This window comes from Nothoprocta perdicaria, unplaced genomic scaffold, assembly GCF_003342845.1.
Source record: "Nothoprocta perdicaria isolate Ctin4 unplaced genomic scaffold, notPer1 scaffold_2, whole genome shotgun sequence".
Lineage (NCBI taxonomy): Eukaryota > Metazoa > Chordata > Aves > Tinamiformes > Tinamidae > Nothoprocta > Nothoprocta perdicaria.
In genome coordinates this window covers 7,004,472-7,027,433 of record NW_020455204.1, presented here as the reverse complement: position 1 = coordinate 7,027,433, position 22,962 = coordinate 7,004,472, and the positions used below count along the sequence as shown (strand labels likewise).

Genomic DNA, 22,962 nt, shown 5'->3' with positions numbered 1-22,962 from the left:
TTTTCAGGAAAGCAAATATCGGAAAAGCTGCATATTTTAAGCACTTCCTATTTCTCACACCTCCCACTTCTGAATTACTAAGACATTAGAAACTTAGTTCCTGGTAAGTAATTAGCTGRGCTGGAGGTAAGATTTAGATTAGAAATTTGGTTTTATGCTGCAAAAAGAGTATTTTTGTCTTCAGTTATGAAAATATAAATTTTAAAGTCTTCCCCCCTCACACTATAGCTTAATAGAGAAGCATTAGTTTATAATGCTGACCTCCCATTGCCACTGCTCCTTATAGGAGACTATTTGTTTTGCTCGTTAGAGTTTATGAAATCTAAGAAATGTAGCATGGATTAATTTTTGTGTTGGGTGAATATCAGGCTTTTATTACACAGCGTGATCTATAGCCAGGGGCTTGCGTGTGCCCTAGTTTTGTGCTGCGTTTTATGTCCTCAGACCAGGATCAACTGGTATATCTTGATTTAAAACAAAAATAGTGGATTTTTTTTGTTACAGTTAAATAAGAATTCCTAGGACAAGGCAAAGCAGGTTCCATGTAAGGGAATATCTGGAGGGAAGACTGGATAAGATCTGGAAGGGAAGATGTAAGGGAAGATCTGGATATGGGGATCTGGAGGGGAGATTCCCCTCTGTTGACAGCATTGTGGGGCTGGTTACTGTGATTTCCTCACTCTGCTTCCTCGGAAACATCAGGAATGAGTTTGTCCTCGATGTGCAACCTCCAAGTTTGAAGGGTGGTTCCTGTTTGRGAGGTGGGGGAAGAGGGGTGGACATGAAAGGAGAGAGATGACATCTTGAAGCTGACCTGTCCCTCCAGGGCTTTTATTTTTTGGCTAGTCCAGATAGAGGTGTTTCAAAAGGGTCAAACCATCATCTGCAGACCTTCACTGAACATCTTAAGTTATGGTTGAGCCTGTGATTTCCCTCAGTGCCCTAATCCCTGAGGAACGACTGGCCTTGGAAACAGCCCCAGGCCTTGGGGATGCTGCTGCAGGCCTCTGTCCCCTTTGCCTCATCTCTTGCCCTTCCTTGCCTAATAATGAGGACTAACCCATGCTCTGATCTGCCCTCTCTTGATCTTGCTGGAGTGGTTATTAACAGAGCAGATGATTTATCGGTTGTTTTGTTGCACATCAGAGCTGGAACCATGGCCTGTTCCTGACTCGCTGTTGGGGAGATTGATGCGGTGGTGCTGACTTGCTGAATTAAAAAGGCGGGTGTTGGCCTGCCATTGTATGAAGTATTTCTTTTTAGATGTTCCTACAGCCTCATAAAACGCTACTAAATTCAGATATCATATTTTGTTGCGGGCTAGTTCTAGGACAAAGCCTAGCCCTGTCTACTAGTGTTTATGGCTGCCCATATAAGCTTTCAGACAAAATTTGTGTCTCATTTTGTTTGAATTATAGTGGGCTGATATCCTAGGCCTCATACCGGTTCTCCAAAAAAGGCACGGAGTGTTGCCACTGTAATGAAACCGACGGAAAGGAAACTCATCCCTTTTAAAGTTCCTGTAAATCAGTTCCCAAGGGAAATAAAATATCTGCATAAAGGTGGGGGGGAAGCTATAATGTAAATACAAATGTACTTAAGCTTTGCCTCTCTTCCAGTTTTTCTTTAGYCCCTGGAATGATGTCAGTGTTTAAATCTCTTCATCAATCTGGTGGGGTTTGGGAGGAGCCAGTTTTTGCTSTTCTCCTAGAGATTGGAGGGTTCTGCTGCTGCTCGAGGTCCTTTGCTTATMTGTATGGAAGCCCAGGTTTTATGATAAATGAGACGTCTCAAAAGTATTGCTTTCAAATATGGCTGGATTTATCTACAATTAATTAATGCRGGAAGGTGCTTGTCTGCGTTTGGCTTTTCAGCAATGAAACAGCTCTTCTCATCCCTGCCTGAGSTTAGGCGGGAGCAAAGTTCAGCCTTGAGTGACTGTGAGATCTGCTGGGTGAGCTGGGCTGTGGAAAGGGGCTCTATAAATACCAGAACCATAACGGAGCTGCTAAAACTTTTCCTTGGTGACTGTGGTGGTGGAATTGGCGTCAGTCTCCTTTATTTTCCTGCTACAAGCAGGGCGAGATGTGTCCCACAGTGATACTTCCAGCCTGCTTTAGCATTCAGGGTGGGAGAAAAGCATTGGTGCTTCCACCCGAGTATCCCAAAACTGCAGAACTGTGGCTAGGCTGCAGGGACCTGTGGCAGCTTTGCCCTCAGTGTCCTCTGTCGTCCCCTCATTACTGCTGCCCGTTTTGGGAACACTTCATTTCAATTCATTTTGTTTCTCTTTGTTTCTCCTGTGTTGGTCCCAGGAGTTTGCATTCATCCTTTCTTTCTGTTAGAACTGCAGCCCTGGTAGAATGTACCTCACTATTAATTAGAGATAGACCCAAGTTGCAGACTTCTATTGGATACATCCCTCCCTCTGGAATCTTTGTTGCCCAGGAAAAATTGCTCTAGTGCTGGCTGGAGGATTGACCATTGTGTGTTAGAGTAATGTCTGCGAGCTCCAAATGTGTTTTGTTCTCTGCTGGAATTAAATATCTTTCTATGCCTTTGTGAACCTTCTGCATGTGGAAGATTCCTCTCCTTTGCACAAGTTCACCCCTGCCTGTAAGTCCAGTCCACTGAGACCTCTATCAAACCCTGTCTTTTTCTTGTATCAAGTGTTTTTTCAAGAATATGAAGGGTTTTATCCATTTGCAGCCAAATTATCCTAACTTAGTTTTGTTTGCTTAGTTTCAGCCCATTATGTATTGTGTGTTAGTAATGTTAGTCTAAAGAAAAAATATTTTGTTTTACTGTCTACTCATCTGCAATACGGTGGGTGTTTATGTGTATTGAGATGTGGATGGGAACAAGTCTTAAGTTGGGTTTGGCTGTAAAAGAATGAAAGCCAACCAGAAAAAAAAAAAGGAAAYTAATGCAAGACCCAGCATCATCACTCAGTCTCCCCTCCCTGCTTCATCTATAACTTGTTAAATGACTTTAAAGCTGTTTTTAGATGGGGGAAGGTGACAAGGGAGCTGTACAGCCAATATAACAGGRTATGTTAAGTGTATTGGCTTTTAGTAAAAATGTTTATTCAATTGTATGGACGTCAATTTATTTCATATTTGTTGCTAATGCTGATGGTCTCTAACAAGACGCTGKTTTTGAGAGAGGTGGAGGGCTGTGCTAAGCAAGCATCTGAGYTGGCTTTCTGTTTGCTTTTGTTTTTGGCCTGCAGTGGCGGAGAGCCGAGGAGGGATCATGGACAGCGTGCAGAGATTTTCCAACCTGCCAACGTATCTCCCTGTGAGCTCCCACATCAGCAATGCTGATGTCGTCTTCTTCCTCAAAGAAGCCAACCAGGATATCATGAGGAACTCCAGTTTGCAGACTAGGGTGGATTCGTTCTTTATATACAAAGCCAAACTGCCACCTATCCTAAATGCCACGTATGGACCTTTTTCTGTTGAACAGCCTGTTCCTTTGGACCTCATGCTGACTACTGCATCTTTTGGGTTCACAGACGAATTCTCTTTTAATTGGAAATTAAAATCGCACATACTTGAAAGCTCAATATATTCCAACAAACCTAAAATACAAACCTTGTTCTATATTGTGGGGAAGGACTGGGATGACTACGACTCTGCGGAGACGCTGCCTTGCGTGAAAATGTTTGCTTTCCTGGAGTCTAGAGAAGTTGTGGCCAGCTGTAGGTTGAAAGGCCACCTGGGATTATGTGTTGCAGAGCTGGAATTGTCTCCTAGCTGGTTCAGCTCCCCTTCACCCCTGGTTTCAGAGCCAATGGCCTCCTTGGAAGGGATTACTGTGGAGCTCTTCTATCAGATTTATGCAGCGGATGGGGAGTGTTCTCCTGAGGATGCAGCATGGGAAAACAATATCCATGCGGGTGAAGATAATGAGCATAAGGCCTTGCCAGCTATGGAGAGGATTGGTAGCATCGTTGTTTACCCAAATCAGGACAAATTAAAGCAGTCTGCRTTGAGGCTGGATGATAACATCGTGATCCACTTACCAGTTAGTCCTGTGAAAGAAGGCGAGGTTGTAACCTTTCATGTTTCCCTTGCTGAAGACTCCCTAGCAGACCAGTTTGTGCTAAGGTAAGTGAATTTCTAAAGTGGCGTCTAATAAGCAGCCTACAAATAGGGACAAATGAATTCCTGTAATTCCTTTGACTACTTTCAATGTTTTCTTTGAGAAAATGTCATCATTTGCTCTCCGTTTGAGGAAAACGGTAGACGGTGTTGAGTATTCTGTGTAAATAATACTTTCTGGAACGTGGAAATTGATTGTAAAGTGTGAGCTATTAGTGTTTGTATGATATTCTTTGTTTTAATTCTATTTGCTTTTAGCAATAATTGCGCCTTTGCAAATTCTGCCTCTAAGYCACTCAGAATAACTGTTCTGGTCTGTTTTGCTAGACAATTTATYTGGTGTTTTCCATTGCGTTGGTGAAGCTTCCTCTTCTTTTATAAAGCTTTTAAATAGTATGTGGGTATTTCCAAAGCATTTGGATACTTCTTGCTGTGGTCCTATACAATGGTAAATTATTTCACAGTGTGAAGAGAAAATGAGACATGCCGATGACTGTGTAGGAAATATGTGGCATGATTTAGACCTAGACTTYGTGTGTCCCAGTTTGGTTTTGAAGCAGAACAGCCTTCGTTGTGCTTTTGACTGCCTGTTGCGTGGCCCATTTCTGTTTTAAGTCTTGAAAATTTCTGGTGACTTTTCCTCATAAGAGGATTCTGGCCCTTCCAGCCACCCAGAGGGTTAGTGCTGCWTATTCGTTACGTCCTTAGCTGTCAAACTCTTGGCTCAAAGCTATGCAGAGACCACATTCCCCARGAAATGGGACTTGGGAAATAAAAGGGCCAAAAGGTAATTTGCAAGTGTCATGTGCTGTGAGAATGCCAGAGGCTCGGGAGGGAAGGAGGTGCAGCAGGCACGGGCAACCTCGGAGCAGATTCCTCCCTTCCTCCTAACTGTGATCCGAGGCGATGGGGGCAGAACATGAGAGAAGTGCACTTTAGGGACAGATGTTGAAAAAACAAAAGTAAGCCTTATGCAGTGCTCCCAAATCATTCAACTTTTGTGAAAGAGCATTTCCGTATTAATAAACTTGCAGATTGCAGGCTGAATCGGGGAAAGCTCTTCAGTGCTGCGTGCAGAGRAAGAAGAGGAAATGGCTCACGCATCCCACATCTCATGTCATTTGGCTTAACCAGACTTCAGATGTTTTGGGTCAGGAAGGCCTTCCTATAAGACTAAGTTATTTTGTAATTGYCCATGCGTGGGTTTGCTGAGTTTTATTTGATGAACTTGGCTTTGGCCAGCATCAAGAAGATGCACTAGATGGACCAACCCCACAGGTAGCTGGGCTTCCCCTGTTGTTCTGTTGTGATTTGCAAAGCTAAAACACCAATTACAGAGTCTGCCTAGGGCTGTACAAGTATCTTACATGAGCTTTTAATTCTGAGGAGTTTTTGGTTCTTTGCCTCACTGCAGTTAAAATATTGTGGATATTGGCAACAACCTAAGACTAGGGTTTGGTTTTGTTGGAATTTCTAAAAGATTTTGTATCTTGGAAYAAGCAGCACGAGCAAATAAGAGTTATTGAAGTTCTAGCAAAGGAAAAAGTAAAGGTGTGTGGGGAAGAGCTTTTGGAAGCCCTTCCAGCTCATAGAACTAACCGAAGGTTTGGAGGAACCACCAACTGAGGCAGCCAAGAGCTTGGAGTGAAGGGCTGCAGGAGCTGGGAGAGCTTCAGCTTGTCCTGCACGGCGGTGGCGTGGGGGGCTTCCCACTCAGCGTGGGGACCCTCCTGCTGCTCTCCCAGTGCTGCACAGTGTGCGTGTTCAGGCTCCTGAGCTGCCAGCAAGGCAGGCGGGTTTCCATGGGAATTTCCCTCTTTAAGCAGCAGTGGAATCAGTTAATCTCCAGGAAATGTTTCGGTTATGATAAATTAGCATGGTTATGTGCACAGAAATACTCCTTAGGGCCAATAATGAATTTTCCTATGTAGCTTGGCCTGTCCCATCTTGTGTTTTGGCTTTGTATTTTGCTTTTTCATCAGATGAACTGCAGGTATTTTTATCTAACCTTCAGTTAAATGCTGAAGGTAAGAGGCAGAATGCAGCTCTGCTGTTTGCTCATCCTCCAGGGTGGAAGGAGCACCAGCAGCTGCTTTTAGGAGCACTTCCAATTGCGTACTTTGGGCCCATAGAGAGTTTATCCAGCTGGAGTTTACCCAGTAAGCAGGGAATTATGCTGAGGAAAATACAATCACTGTAGCACCTATGTGTAATTTATGCAGTTTGCTTACCAGGCAGTCCCTATTTTTCAYCTCACTGCTCATGTCCATAAAAACCCACAAGGTTTTTACATACATAGAATTTTTGTGTGCACTAGCTAGAAAAATATACATTCAAGTGAATGTTTGCTTTGGGAAATATATTTTTGCCCAATATAACTGATTGTTTTTAACAATCTTTTATACATGGAGTGGAGTGTATTCCAGAGTGGCTCATTCCTGAGACAATAGATCCAAATCAAGTGGTGCTCAAAGCTGCCTTGGATGCAGACCTCAGAGCTCTGRCATTGTACAGAAAGAGCAGATATGCTCAGTTTTATGAACTTCTTTATTTTTGCATGGTAGTATTGCTGTGTAGTATATTATGTTAGATTTTGTTCTAGGAAAATGGTTTAAGTGAATAAAAGATTCTTCCTTSGTTAATTCTGGGTTCTTAATCCAGCTTGGAAGTTGGGAAGCAATAGGGAGCAGTTTYTTGGTTGATATTGTTCTCTGTGGAAAGATAGAACTTGCAGCAGTTTGGGGTTAAGAGGGAAWATATGAAGTTCCATCTATCAATTCCAGCCCATACCATCAGCTCAAACTACTTTTGCTCTTCTTAAACTAAAGTTTTGCTTTTAATACAATAACTGGAATTTAAGCTTGAGCTGAAGCTTCAGTTTTGCTGTGCTTCAGAGAAATTTGTTTCTTTATGGTGCAATCCAGGCAGCATGCACTGTTGTAATTAAAAGACTTGTATATGTCAAGGGCAGAATTTGGAGGCTAAGCGTGCATTTGATGCTTTTGCTGTGTCTGATATTCATATTGCTCGTTTTGGTGACAGATGATCTTATACATGTGTGTAATAATTCTTATGACTCTAGAGATTAATTTGTGGCCCTCTTGGTCTGGTCCATACTGTAAAATTTGCCATCTGTGAACATAAATTCTGCCTGTTATGTTAGGTGGGCTGCCACTGAAAATATTTTGCCATAAAAATAGGCAAAATGGGTTATGTTGCCATGATTAAACTTTTTTATGGGCTACCTATTTAAAAAAAAAAAAAAAGGTGGAGGAAACACTGCTTTGAGAATCCTGCAGAACTAATACAGGCTCCAGTGTCAGAAATAGTGATTGGCTTCATGTCTTTTCCTGCATGGGGATAAAGAAGTCTCTTGATATACATGGAGTAGCAGACATGGGAGAACAAAGTAATCCTTGCTCCATGTGAAGGACAGAAATCTCACCAGATAGTCTTTGGGAATGGTTTCCAATTTTTTTAACTCCATCTTGAGACTCAAAAAGCGATTCTTTTTTTTTTTTTAAAAAGAGTCATTTTGTATAGCAAGAAAACACCTAATGGAAGAACTGGAAGTTACTTAGGAGGAAAGAAAACACAACTCCCTATTTCTAAATAAATAGTGGAATTTCTCTTCCATTTTCCAAGTCGCTCTGTTCAACCTGTCAGCAAAGATATAACCCTAATGAAGCCCAAGCACTAATAGCAATTTGTCGAGTCATCTGCAAAAAGCAGGTTTGTCAGCACTCGTTACACAGCCCKGATGCGAAATATCCCGTCATTCCCCATCAGAATAGATGCAGCAATTGGAGATATTCCAAGAATAATAGGAAGGAGCTGAGATCAGGTAATGAATCCTATGCTAGGCAGATGAAAGAGGCTTCGGTTGGGATGCAACCTGCTCCATCTGGAGAGGGATGGCGGGACTGTGCAAAGAAAGCTGGCTGTCATTCGGTGCCTAGGCAACCCCAAGGAGAGGATTATGTGCATATCTGTGCCATGCTCTGYATATTGCAGGGCAAAAATTCCTTTCTGCATTTTATTAGATGAACCAATAGAAGGTGTAATACACACGGGTTGGCTTTTTCTGATTATTCTCACTAGGAAAAATGATATTAAGGATTTATATTAATAAACATATATCCATATGGAGGAGGCTGTGTCTCCTGCTAAGGAATAAAAATTGCACAGGCCATTAAAACTGACTTACAAGGCTTCTGCGTTAATAATGAAGGATCTGTGGAAGTCTGAGCAGTCGTCTAGGAGGCCAGGAAAAGATCATTAACAGGATGTCTCCTGCCAATAGCTGCCAAGAGCAGACATGGGAACGAGAGCAGAAGGTTTTAGATCTGGAAATGCATAGGAGATGAGAGGGTGCATTGCCAGATGTGGAACGGGCTCCGGGTGGCTTCCTTGCTTGCAACCAAGCTGCTATGAAGCAGAAAGCAGGGTGGGACTATGACTGGCTAGAGAAATGTGATGMTGAATTGGAACTTTACTTCATGATGAAAATCCAGCATAAGGGAAAGTACTGGCAAGGGAAAAGATACACTTCTCAATTAATCAGAAGTGCTAATTCAGATTTAGAAATAATTGTGAATTAAATAATTGCTGGAGCCATGGGAATAYTTGTTTTTAACCTGAAGACATTAATAAACCCAGGATGAATATGGAAATAGGTGATTTTCTTCTTTCCTCTGCATCAAACTAAAAATACAAAACAATGATTAAAAACTACTAATCATYACAAAGTCTAAAAATACTAGAGATGTCTGGATTGCCTTAACTCAGTCCTCATGTCTGTGTGCACTGGAACGTCCTCCTTAAAGAGAGAATCCTACTGCTTTGTTCAAGGTCTACTACCTCATTCAGTGCATAGATGATCTTGCTGCCTCCATTTCCTTCTCTCCATCTTTGAATGGAAGAGGGAGTGACRTCTGCCTAGGACTCTCTTCCAAAGAAAGGTGTGGGAGAGCTGTCTCCAGCTTTTATTTATTTGAGCTTGGCTCAACCATTTCTATAAATTCCTTTTCAGAGGCAGTTGAACCGCTGTGATTTTTCTTATTTAAGATGGGCACCAGGCCCAGAAAAAGGCCAGTTGGGTGCTTGGAATTTGACAGTGCAGTAGAACTTTGGATAGATGTTCTATTTATCCAGAGATAGATATCTATCTATCCAGAGATGTTCTATCTATCCATACCAAGATGTGGCATGGAGTTGCATGTTTCAGGAGGATGTGGGATGGAGTAATGGACCCAAATTTGTGTTTTCTGTGGAGGAAAAAGGAGTTTTTGGAGGCCACAAGCCTGCAGCAGGTCATGGTACCACGCTTGGTGCCTTGGCACWGGAAAGCAGCTCCAGTGTCCTGCGTGAGCATGGACCTAACGTTGGGCTCGACCTACCTACCGYAGGTGCTGGTATCTCAACGTTGGCCACTAGAGCTTCTCTTTTAAAAGCACTATGAGAAATTCTTTCAGTAGTTTGCTGTGGGACTTTTCCTATTTGTTGCTTTAAGGTAACCTTGGCTGCCCTGAGTGTGCTGGAGAGGGAGGAGTGAAGCCATCCCCTCATGCAGCTAGAAAAACTGCTCAAAAAGTACAAAAAATAGCTCCTTTCTAAAGCTAGAGCAGTCTTAAAAGCTTAAAAACCAATGGATRTCCAACAGGGAATAAATGACCCTGGATATCCAACAGGGAATGAATGACCCAGTGAATCTTGCAGGACTGGAAAGGACCCCCAAGACTTCAGTCAATAAAGTGTTTTAATGGAATTTTAGATAAAGGTCAAGTACCTGGTGCAGGAGCTGCCCAGCAGTGAGGGCTCCTTGGAGGCGAGAGCCCTGTGGAGCAGCAGCCCCATGTGCTGACTCCAAAACACGCCTAGGAGTGGCTCCAGCATCGTGGCAATGACGTCCTCGCTCCTTCTAGCCACATTTTCTCACTTCACAACACCTCTGCAGGGTGATAGAACATGCTGCTTTATTCRGGAACAGAGCTGGAAGATATCTCTATTTTATTAAGGTGTTATTAAGGTAAATAAGGTTGGGGGGCTCATTGAAGGTTGCCCAGGCTGGGTTTAGGTGGCTGTGGGTAAGTCGCTGAGCAGGCCTGACCCATTGACCCTGCCATAACCTTCACATTAACAGTACCCTGTTTATCTGTAGGGGCTGGACTTGGTGTTTGCAGGACCTGAAGGGCTTGGTTGGCTAAAACGCAGAATTAAATAAATAAAATATTTAGCTTGCCTTTGCATTCCACCAGAGGGTTTTCCTCTGAGAAGATAAAAATCACTAGGAAAGTCTAACTAGAAAAGCTGGATTTTGACAGTTTTGGGACATTCCACCTCCATGGTGGGGAGGGAGGGTGTTGCTGGGTGCTGCTGAATTGGAGCAGTGCCCAGCTTTGCGCTGGGAAGGTGCTTGGTGTTACCCAAGATGGTACTTTCTTGCTCCTAGTCATGCCAGTGGCCTTCATTTACCTACCGCTATCTAGGAGTACTGGAGGATGTAGCTGTACTGGGTAGATTAATCTGTTGTGCTTGATATTCCTAAGTGTGGAGTGGAGGAGAGGGTTGCGAGGGGTTCTTCGTGTCTTGGTGAGGTGGCAGCTCCTGCGCGGAGCGTGTGAGCGGCGCCGCGTGTCCCGTTTGACATGGGAGCAGGTTCAACACACGCACAGCCATTACCGTGTGTGGTAGGAGCCCTGTCAACCTCTTGTCTCCTGGGGCAGGTCCCACTGTCGGTGTCAAGAGTGGAGATGATGTGAAAAGCGCTTGCCGCGTGTTCAGGAGGTGCCGATACAGCATGTGGCTTGACGTGAGCTGAGCCTTGCCGACAGTAATGGAAGGAGATGGTACATTTTTAAACGCTTTGGATTGTACAAGCTTGTTCCTCGACTGATCCTTGTCTCCCAGAGTTTCAACATGACAGCTCTGGCTAATTAGCACCAGGCAGCCTCTGCTCAGCTTGACGTTGGGTAAATGAGCAGGATCTGGAGGGCTCCAGTGGCAGCCACCCGGCCACACGAGCGAGGAGASCTGTGGTGGAAACACTCATGAGGTACCTGAGATGCTCAGGATCACTATTTTTATGATTTTTTTTTTTTTTTTACCTTGTATCCAAGTTGGGAAAAGAGATCAGAGAGGGTTCTCTGAGAAGCATCCGGGAGGCGGCTGCAGTTTTGGGTGATGTGCCGAGTGCGCTTTGCTTTGCATGGCCAGACACTGCTGACATCGATCAGGTTCTTGTTGAGCTCTTCATTAGCYGGTGGTGCAGTAAATCACCCCATTGGTTAACCAAGTTGGACACAGCGGTGGTTCAGCTATGGCTGCATTTGGTTCTTTTGTGTAAAGAATAGTATTAAAAGGAAAGTATAAATATCTTCTTCAAAATTTTGTTTCTTCCTGAATTAAATATTTTTGGATGTCCATTGTTGTCTTTTTATCCCAGTAAAAAGAGAGTAGAACCACATGCAATTGATGAAATGSTGCTTTGAGTGAGCACACAGAATGCAATTTCTTCATGTCCCCACTGGTGCAGCAGAGTTGCTTTGGTGTCTGTGTTTGCCTATAGTCTCATTTGCATGGTATGATAAASGAAACCAGGGTTACAGTTAGGTGAGAACCTTGAGGAGAGCTCACTTTCAAGAGGAGCAAGAGACATAAAATTGCAAGAAAACTTTTTTTTTTTTTGTGCATTCCCACTTCTACCAGTAAAAACTCATAAGAAACTTTTTTCTTGGAGAAAAAAAAATAAAGGGACCTGGGCTTTGTGTGAGGTTTTTAATGCTCAGATGGATGCTGCTTGTGCCTCAGATGCTCAACTCGATCAGTGCATGAAGGTAATATTATTAACAAAGTTATTGGATCCCAGATGAATCCAAAGAGCTGCAGGAGGAGAAAACAGTGACAAATGACACTGCCATCCCGAGGCGCAACAAATGGTGCTTATAGTTAAAGCTATTTYGCTTCTGGCAGTGTTTGGCCTCGAGCTCCGAGAAGCTGTGTGGGCAGAGGAGAAGTTGGGCTGTGGAGGTGTGAGGAAGATGCTGCTGCTCAGCAGCAGAGCTGCAGACTCATGGCTTTGCATCCAGGAGCARACACGGAGGCTCTTGTGCACCCAGGGAAAATTTGTCCACCCCAAAACACCTTTTTCAGGTGAGAATCCCTGACCATGTACAGGTGCTGTGGGTATTCCCTGCAGTGTAGGAGTTGGCCAAGAGCAGCACAAGTGTTTCTAGAAGTATCTGGAGGAGCAGTGTGTCCTTTGGGAGGGTTGCATTCAAACAAGCACGTTTGTGGGTCCTTTTCCCACTTTACTCTTAAACAGACTTTTTTTTTTCTTTTTTCTCTTCAGTTGTTTTTTTTCCTCACTGTGTGGCCCGAGCTCTTATGTAGGTTAATGAAAGACTAGTCCAATGTGGTAGCACTGCGTCACCCTCTCTAATTGCACCGATTCCAGAAGACACTAAGTGGGAAAGGAAGAGAGGTAGAAGCGAGGGATAGATGGTTCCTTGTTCATGGGCATTCTAAGCATCTGCCCCAGTTAATGAGGCTCTGGGCAAGAAACGTGCCAAGTGGCCACAGGAAGCACACGTATGGGCTCTTTCATGGAGATGTCTGGTGGAAGCGGGTGATAAAAGGCACCAAGTGATACTTGTGGGCGGTCTGAAAGGTTTGTCCCAGAGGGTGAGGGAGAAGGGGTGGCTAACTATGGGAATTTGGACCGGGATCCAAATGCTTTGTGATCAAGGGTTGTTTTGAATCTGGGAATTTGGCTCAGCCCCATCTTGGATTTAATTTGCCTGGTTGGATTCTGCTCCCCTTTACACAGAAAAGGAGGGTGATTTAATTGTCTTCTGTAGAGTGTTTGTGGCAATAGAACTGCTTGCATTTGGTTTTGTGCAATGCAWGTGTGCACGTTAGTGTTCTAGTTGCATATTTCTCATAATTCCTGGGAAATGTGTTAGGGCTAGTAGTGGCACTTGGGTGAATAGATAGGGGCCAGTCCYGCTTGGAGAACTGTCCTTAGTGCTACATGTTAGCACTAGTATTACAGCCTTAATTAGGACCCTTCCTGCTGTGCTCTCCATAACTTGGCATAAGCAACTGTGCTCTTCAACTACGATGACTTTGGACACGTTTGCCAAAACTAATAACCCTTTAAAAATGACTTAAGCCTTTCAAAAGATTTGCAGTGTTGCTCTTGGGACTAGGATTTCTGTATTAGCAATGGAGCAGGTACAGAAGGAATAGCAGCACTGTGGACTTGCTCAAACAGCCACCTTATGTGARATGTAGTGATTACAGCAATTATATCCTCTTTGCCAAGGCAACCAAGGCTTTATTTCAAACTGAAGCTGGCTTTTTTTCTCCTTTTGCCTTCCCCYAAAAGAATTTATCTTCTGCATACATTATTCATTTTGCTTTGGGAACGTGCAGCCTGTAGGAGCTAAATTTTGCGTGAGCTAAAATTCAGTATTATCATATATTAATTATTGTATTGGGGTAACGTCCAGGGCGGCCTGCCCAAGGGTCAGAWTGTGCAGAGTTTGTTGTCCTGTCTACTGTTGAGATATGGGACAAGGCCATAACTCCTTTCAGGTGACAGCAACCCAACTGCAAGTCCAGAACAAGCTACSAAGAGTTTGGGTTTTCTTCTTGCTCTGTTCTGTAACCTGCATCGAAGAAGTTTGGGGCGTTTTGGTCCAGTGAATGCTTGGGCCTGTGCAGTTTTAACTGTACTCTTAACTTTTTTTTTTACTTGGGTAATTGGGGAAAAAATAGGTCATGTCAGCTCAGGCTTTCTAAGTMCAGCTAACTTTGAGTGATTTGAGCGCTGTGAACTTCTTGCTAACACAGTTTTCATTCTGTAAGTTAGTGCTCAGAAGATGTGGTTAAGATGGACCGTTTTCTTGAACAATTTTGGAAGCGCTAACTTAGGCTCTTTTTTCTTTTATTTAATGAAAAGAGTGATCAAGAAATGTCTGTAACCCTTACCTTGAATATGCTACACCTTCATTTTAAGACTGAGTTCATTGTCTGTTTCTGCTATTATATAAACAGTATCATGATTGACAAGAAAGCTAAAATGACTCTGTTTAAATGTGCGCTGCTCTCCTAAGAAACCTACATTCATTATTCCTGGAATGACTGAAAGATCTACAATAGTTCATAATCTGGCATCGTTTCATTCTTCTCCGTGGTATTATTAATCACCTTGTCATAAAATGTCAGGAGAACTTTGTTCAGCCAGCATGATTTGGGCTGAGAAAGCCCTATTTTTAATATTAATGTATCTAAGGAAATTGGGTAGATACCTTTTTGCATTCTGGGAGTTATAAAATGGATGAATGATATCCTCTGAGTAGACATTAGCAGCCTGCAGCGTGTTGATGTTGAGGAGTGGTTGAAAGCCACCTGCAGCTCTAGCTCCTTGGGAAGGAGAAGGATCCTGCTGAGCAGATGTCCTTCAGGCCAGGGTTCGGTTGCAGCTTTCTGCAGTGGTGAAGCCCCATGGAGGCCACGGTTCCTCTGCACTTGTGCTGGAGCATCTCGCTGGCCAGCCATGGAAAACCCAGGTCTCRATTATTTGGTCACTTAAAGATTCTGTGCTGCATTTCACCAGCCCAGGGGCGGCCAGCCAGGATCCTGGCCAGGTTTCAGCTTCAGAAATTGCAACGTGTCAGCTCAGGTTGTGTGGCCTCTTAAATCACATCCACTATTTTCCAGTCTTTCCTAACCTGCTGTGTCCCCAATGCTGCTGCTGCTGTTGATGATGGTTGTAACGCTTGGCCTGTTTATGCAACATTATTTCATCTGCATTTCACAGGACATTCATAGAAGCCATCTCCCACTGCTGTCACTTACAAATGACAGCTTTTGTTGTTCGTGTTGTGCTGACTCACCTTGCATGGGAGCTGCCTTCAGAAGGAGGGAGGAAATAACCCTTTCCCTCCCCAAATTTGGCTCCTCCTTGACCGAGGGCAAGCAGGGCTCTTTCSTTCGGGGCTGTCTCCAAGGCATCTGTTTTGTGGCTGGCTGTCCCTGTTGCATGGAGGAGTTTGGAGATGCTGTGCATGGTCCCAAAGCRGTGCTGCCCAGTGGGCACCTACTGGGGCTCTGTGTCCCAATGCATCCCCTGCCCAGGAAGCCCCAGGCTTWTTGCAGCCTCCAGCTCCCGCCGGCCTCTGTCCCTGCTCTTAGGGAGCTTATGGAGCATCGCAGCAGCTCGTGTCTGCGTGCAGGCCAGGAGAGGGCAGAGCGGACTTGCGAGCGAGGCGGCAAACCCAGGCAAAGTCGAGGGTGAGCAGCAAGAACCATCCTCTTGGGCAAGGGGCAGTGTGTGGGCACACGGGCCCCCGCCGCGACGCTGCTCCCTGGCTGCCTTCTCCTGATGTGCTTGGCCCTTCGCCTCCAAAAAAGCCTCCCCTTGGCCGTGCATGCACTTCCAGAAATCATTCGGAAATCGTTTTTAAAAGCTCTGTGTTTTCTCTTTAGGAATGACCTGTAGYCCTAGTGTATGCTGAGCGTTGCCCTTAATAAAGCAAACCCCCTTGGGGGTTCCAGAGCCTTGGGTAAGCTTGGCTCTTGGCAGGAAAACTTCCTTTTTTGGATTTGAAAAACAATGGAAATGTAGCTAATGCTCAGCCTGACGGAGTCTTAGCAAACATATTAAGGGCTTCGTTTAATAAAACCATATTTCACTTTTGTAGACAAGAAGCAGAATAGAATTGAATCTTTTTTAATAAATAAAATCCTTGGTAAGACATTTGCAATCATTCTTTAGGTGAGATTCATACTCCGCTTTCTGGTTTAGGAGTCAGGGAGATTTAGTGCAGCATTTTCTAAATCGTCCTGATTCTTTTGGAATAGACCAGAAAGGGAAATGTATCTTAATGCTAAACAGATAAGAAGCAAAAATGTGCTTTTTCCCCAGAGAAAAGTTAAACATTTGCAAGAAAAATGTTCTTCACAGAAATTTCAATTGTGTTAGAAATACATCCCCTGTCAGAAAATAATGTTGCGGGATGAGCTCTAACACAGCAATTTGTGTGCACCGAGGGAATGGACCTTTTCTGCCTCTTGCTGTAAGTCACCCTGGAAGGGCTGCCACCGGGCTACAAGAGCAGAGATATTTTCACACTGGGATTTGTGTCTACTTGAATTATGTGGATAACTCAATTGAAATACAATGGGAAAAATCCGTCATGCGACTCATTATGAAAATACTGCTCTTTACATCATTCAGGAACATTTCGTGAGCTCATTCAGGAACATTTCGTGAGCAGCTCTTGGTTTTTCCCACTTTTTTGTCCTTTTCATTTTAGCGCTCTTTTTTTCTTTTTTTCCTTCTCACATACTCCCTCTGTGCAGTTCTCGGTACCACGTACCACACTCCTACCTCGTTCCAGTCTGGAGGTACCTGGATTATATGCGCAGGCGTCGGCGGGTGCGTGCYGGAGCCGCTCTCCCGGGGCCCTGGYGTTGCACGGTGCTCCCCGTTCCTTGATTGAGCCCATTTGTTGAGATCAGCAGGTGCACTAAAGCATGCAAATTTAAGATTTACTTTGAGGAAAATTGTGTGGCGCTTTCCCGGAACGAGCCGTTTCGCTGAGCAGCTCTGCCAGCCGGCTTGCTTGGGAGAGCGTTTGCAGAAATGGAGCACAGAAGTGGTGTCTGAACACAGCCAAATTGAATTCATTTGCAAGCATAAAAGGCTCGGCTCTTTTTTTGAGGTTTGCAAAACTCTTCAGGGTGAGGACTGTCACTTCTTATATATTTGTAGTGTCTTGCATAATAAGACCTAAACACATTGGCCTTCAGGTGCCACCACAGCCTAATGCTTTTAACAACCACCACGGTAGCAGGGCTCGTTAGACCCAGCCTTGTTGAACGGTGCTGCTCCAAGGCAGTGCAGGTACCTCTTATCCTCTCTAGTCTATAGTCAGTCATGCTTGATAACAGTGTGGAAATTGGATTTGTCAACTCGTAATTCCTCAGTGATCAATAATTAGTTGTAATTATGCGCTGTTTAAGTGCTAGGGAGAGAAAATTGAAGTTTGTGGCCGGAGTAGGAAATGAAGACTGGCAGGTACACCAACCCACTCGGCATTCATTTAAAGAGCAGTATTTGYGCTAGGAATGGTAAACTGCTCCCTTATATCTGGACTGTCACAGAGCCACAGTGTCAAGGATGGGGGTATTGTAGCTAATGTTTAAGTGAAGTGGGCTGATGTACTAGTTGATGAGCTTGCTGACTGTGGAGCACTGCAACTTGGCCAACGGGGAGTTTTGCTTTTAATTTGTGCTCTCCGAAAATCTTGATCAATGTGAAATCCTGTGAGAGAGCCCTTACCTAGCATGGSATGGCCTTTATAATTGGTACTGGTTTTATAACTGATCAAAACTACTGTCCTTTAGACCTTGCTTCATGTTTTTATCAGAATTCGTCACAAAAAAGTAGACGCTTTCACCACGTGATTGTTGGATTATGTTGTTCTTTTGAGAGGCGCTCAAAATATATGTAAATATTGCTGTCTTGGAAAAGATGTATGTCATTTGTGTATAGTTTAGTTAGAGGTAAAGGAAGGAATGTTGCCTTTGTTCTCAAAAGGGAACTCCATGTGAGCTCTCTAGGTGGGCAGAGACTATATTCCAGGTGTGTTGGTGGAGGGACCAAGAATGCAGCTGTGTAGACTCCTTGGGCTTCCACCTGGTCCATGTGGCTAAATCTGCCCCTAGTAATCCTCAATCCAGCAGCAGAGAGTGTCTTTAATTCTTGGTTTGGACACATGGGTGATTCCTACTGCCTTGTGTGTCTGTCATCCTCTCAATAGATGTGTGAAATGAAAGTGTTCAACTGCAGGAAGGTTGGAGGGTAATATCTGGAGCAGACGTATTACCCAGCTGTGTGTGAGGGAGCCAGCAAAATTTGTGATTTCTGAGAGCCTGGCGTATTTCTAAGTTTTTTGTATTCCTACTCTTCATGTCTAAGATTAGCAGGTTGTTGACAGCTCCATGATATATTTGCTGTCACCTGGCTAGAGTCTGAAGCAAGTGATAAATTTTCAGTCTGAATGAGCTGGTATGACATGGAATGACAAATATATTTTTGTTACTACAAAAATGTAGCAAATCSTATGGTTTGGGAGGTTTTGGCACTATTCTTGGAGTGGCCTTCAGTGATTTGCTTGCTTGCCTTGTGCTTCTGTTTCACCGTCCAAGAAAAAGATGGAGAAAATGACACATTCCTCATTTACTGTGATGGCTCATTCTTCTCYGACGACGCTAGTGCCTGACACAGGCTCACATCATTTCCATGGAGCTCTGTAAAGCCTGTCTGCTGGCAGGAGAGGGCAAGTGCTCTGCAGCAAAGAAACCAGCACTTTTGGTTCCCGTTGGTAAACTGCAGATATCCTGGTGATATTTTCTCATAAATCTTTTTTTTTTTTTTTTTTTTTTTTTTTGTAATATATACTTAGACATACATTTGATTTAGGAGATGTTATAGGTATATATTTTCCAAAAGATCATAAATCTTTTTTTTTTTTTTTTTTTTTTTAGGAGTAGTTTGGAGTGAAGTTTGATAATGTTGTATGCTAGGAAGATTTCCTTCCATGAGAAGTGTTCAATATGGGAGAGTGGAAAGCGTGAATCTATTTTGTCCTCCTCCAAGGAGGCTGAACAAGGCTCCTCCTCAAGGCTGAACACCCTGGTTAAGGAAATTTACTGATTCTTGGCATTCTAGTAAAAATATTGTGCTGTGGGCCACACTACAACCGTCGTTATCTGTGACTGATCAGAGGGAAATGCTGACACAGGCAACTCTGGAGGCTCTTGCAAGGAGGACCTGAGTCAACAGAGAGCAGCTGAGACTGGAGAGGTCAACGTAGGTCTAGAAATTTGTTGCTGCTGTTATTTGGAAAAAAAAAAAGATAAAAAGTCTGTAATCACTTTATTCTCTGGAATAGGACTTCAGATTATATATATATATAAATATATATWTTTTTTCTCCTGAAGATCATATAGAAATGTGTGCACACTGCCTATTTCAATGCTTCACATAGAGGGTACCAACAGCTCTTTCCAGGCTGGACAACACACAACTGTCAGGTGTGCCTGCTAGGGGGACAGGATCACAGAAGAGAAGCTCTCCTGGGGGGCCTGTTGAGTTAGCAGTGCATTTGGAAGGAGTTGCATACAGCACAGGGATGCAGGAAGGCATCCCATATCTCTGATCAAACAGCCAAGCAGGGAGCTGCTTGCCCTGGGCACGCACGGCATAGGTGGCAAACACACATTGCAGGGCTCCAGCAGCTGCTGCTGGCTCTTCTGAAGCTGGCAGGTCGTGGGGAGCTTGGCAGTCCACAGTTCATTTCAGTGGGAAAACAGAGCCCTATAAGGGAATTTTATAGTTCCTGCACACGCGGACTCCCTGGATCAGCCTTTATTAATGGATTTGGCCAGAAAATCTAAGGGGACAGCCAGTTTGGGAAGTGGTGCTGCTGTCCGTGGGAGAGCCCGAGGGCTCTGAGCACCTCTGCCTTCCAAACTGGCAAGGGTGGAGAAGCAGCAGCCTTAAGAAGTGGGAGAAAGATGTGCTAGCCATCAAATGGTACATACAGTAGATATACATGTAAGAGAGCTAAGCTTGCACCTCTAATATATTGGGCATTCCTATCCTCCAGAGAAAATTTCAAGTTGTCAAGAAATGGGTCTTTCTGAATTTGAGTTGTTTAGTGGTAGAAAGCAGCATTCAAACAAACAAAGCCAATATACATAAGAATAATGCAAACTTTAAACTTAGTGCTGTGTGGATTTAGATTTCCCAGGTGCATTTTCTGAGATTTTAAGCCCTTGATGCTTCTAGAGAGCCGGGGATTTGTTGTCTCTGCCTTTTCTCTTGTACCTTGGAGAGAAGGTTACAGGAATACACAGAGCACAGGGCTTGTTTTCCTTTGTGGCTGTAAGTAGTGCAGGGTAAATACCTGAAACAAAGGAAATACCCATGTCTGTAGATCAGTTTACTTCCAAGCAGCTTGGTTGCTTATTTAAGTCTTTTGCCTTTGCACAGCCAAAAAAAAATATAGGTGGAGTCAGAGTGGTGCTAGAAGAGGCAGGAAAGGATGCACCCAAGTTTAGCGTGAAAGCTTYGAATTTTGCAAGTGAAAAGAGAGAAGTGGCCTCTTGAACCTGGGTACATGGGACATCAAAAAAAAATTTGCTTTTGTGCAACTGCAGGAAGAAATAAGCCCAAGAGAAAACTTCAAAGCTTGCATCTGTTTTTGCAGGATATTTTGTAGTACCCCATGGAAGCAGTGATGTGTGAAGCTGGCATCTCCCGTCTTGTTTTAGCGTAGTCCTCTCCTCCAGGGAGGAAGAGAGGGGCAGGAGRTGCCCCAGGACCCCCTGTCGGGTCCTGCTCCGTCTCCACGGTGCTTCCTCACCTGGAGGAGCTCAGACTACTCCAGGGAGGGCACCGGGCACCCTCCAAAGCATCTCCAACCCGTCCGTGCGTCAGCATTGGTGATGGAAGGTGTAGCTCTTGCTGCAGAGAACCACGGTGATCGCCCGCCCGAGGGCGGAGAGCATATGTGCAGCAAACGGACACTTATATAACCCGATTAGCCTATACGATATGATTTCTGCTGCTGTTTTGATGCAGGGGGATGGGGGGGTGGAATTGGGCGATATAAATAACAAGTTGACATCCTCCAAAGAGGGCCGGCTGGCACGTGGTGCTGCCTGCGCTCATGGTTCAGCGCCGTTGAGCAAAGCTGGCCTGAATCCTGTTGCAGGGTTGTGGAGTGGCACCAGCCTGGCAGTGGAATTGGTGGTGGCTGCAGAAGTGGATGCTGCCATCCACATTCATCACCCTGACTGCAGGAGGCTGCTTCTCTGGGGCAGAACCCACGGGCCAAATTAATTCTGAAGATGGACCATTCTCTTTGAAGCGGCGCTCGATGAATTTCCCCCTCGTGTGCCTCAAATAGCAGATTGCTCAGAAGTGCTCCTGCCAATGCTTCCTCAGGATTCACTTAAAATACTCTTTTAAGTTCCTTTTTCTTTCACTGATAGATTTCTGGTACTTTTAATTCCCTGCTGGTTTTGTATGCTGTCTATTTAGGCTTGCAAGTGGTGGCATGCAAAACATGAAAGCATTATGGTAATRATCAGGGCCAGGTGTTGTGTTCTTGTTCAGGTAGCTGTCAGGAAAAAGTTCTGTGACRTTTAATTGTGCTAAAATGTAGCTAAGGACTCATTAAAGGGAGGGTGGAGGCTTCCAGCTTTGGCCCATAGCTCCTGGTGGCTTTTAACAACATCTAGGCTGTGATTAGGTGGAAGGAAGTAAATAGAAATGGTTGAAGTGCAGGAGCRAAAGAAGCGTTAATAGTATTGTCCGTTCAACGCCACAAGGAGCTGCTGCATGTTATTATACCTGAAGCAAAAAGAAATACAATGAATGAACTTTTAAGCCAATTCTTCCCACTGTTCCTTTCATGTGCCTTGTGAATATTCCGTGGGACTGACTAAAGGCTTTGTCTGGTCTACCAGGAGCCTCGCTGCTGCCTAATAGCAGAGCAGAAAGTGAGGCACAGTGCCTTTTTTTTTTTCTTTTTATTTTATTTTATTTTTTTTTTTTGAAAAAAGAGTGTTTAGCGAAACCTGGGAAATTGTGCTTTGACCCAGGCTTTAAGAAAAGCCACATGTGTCTCACTCATTGTAGCTCTCTGGAAGTCCACATGTTGAGAAGCACTTCTCGCCGTGAACAAACTGCCAAACACGTTTGAAATGGAAAATTGCTGATTGAAACGGGCATCCCGGAGCCTCCAGTTGCTGGTGRCTGTATTGCAAAAGAGTTGCACCACTTGCAACCTCTTTGTGGAAGCATTTTCTATAAATGTCAGGACAACTTTAAATGTTTTATCAATATCACCTGTTTTTAAGTATTGATAAGGACTTAAAGTCTTCTGCCAGCAAGTGGATGTAATTTTAGGAATTATCTTCACAAGTCCTTCTGACAACTTTTCCTTTTAGAAACTTGGTCGCTAGCACATTGTGAATTCAGTCATTTTCCCTTGTTGCACAGCACATGTATTGAGTGATGAAATGTCAGTCAATCAAAAACTTTGCACTTATTCCATAAAGAAATTTGAATATGTAGCTGTTGTAGAGGTGATGGGATGAGCAGGAATTTTCAGTCCTTTTGCTGCATAATGAAACAGTTTTGCTAGCCCTGCATCCATGTCTTCTAGTCCAGAATTGCAGGACCTCCCAGCTAGTGCAGTGATAAGCCTGCAGTAGTCAAAACGTTGATTGTTTCTGACTCTTTTTGTCTGAATCTGAATGCTGGGGTTTCTGTCTGGCTGGTCCTGGTTTGCAATGGAATGATTTAACCAAAGGAAGGTGCTGCCCCGTGTGCCCTCTGCAGAACTCCCTCCTGGAGCTGCAGGATACAATTYGAGATGAAAAAGGGGCCTTTTGGCGCTGAGCAAAGCTCCTACTGTTTGAGCAAACTGCCTCTGGTCTCAAATCACCTTGAGCAAAGTAAGCTTTTCAGTAAACAAAATGGAAAATTTGCTCAGTACTTTATTGCTTTTAATTAAGAGTGTAACTGAAGCTCTSTCTGCTGCCAACATGCTGGACACAGAAATGGGTGCCTTTGGAGGAGCTGCGGTCCAGACTATTTTCTGCACGTGCATTTGCTCCTTTGACGTCTCAAAGTTGAGTCTAGGTGGCTTTGCCAGCTTGGGAAGAGCAGCCTGTTCCCATCGGGACTGAGCGTGTCCCGGCTGGCAGTGCTGGTCTCTACCGTGTGCACTGGAGTGGGAGCGCAGGGCTGCGCCGTGAGCCCTCTTCA

General features: G+C 44.2%; 1 protein-coding gene across 1 annotated transcript in view; it reads left to right on the top strand.

Annotated features, from left to right (window-relative positions):
- The window catches only part of LOC112945955 (transmembrane protein 132B-like), a 147,668-nt gene that overhangs the window by 52,091 nt on the left and 72,615 nt on the right, over positions 1 to 22,962 (top strand). The window contains exon 2 of the mRNA XM_026037707.1: positions 3,233 to 4,112. Coding sequence (XP_025893492.1) covers positions 3,256 to 4,112 — 857 coding nt within the window. The 5' untranslated portion in view covers positions 3,233 to 3,255. The remainder of the gene's footprint in view (positions 1 to 3,232; positions 4,113 to 22,962) is intronic.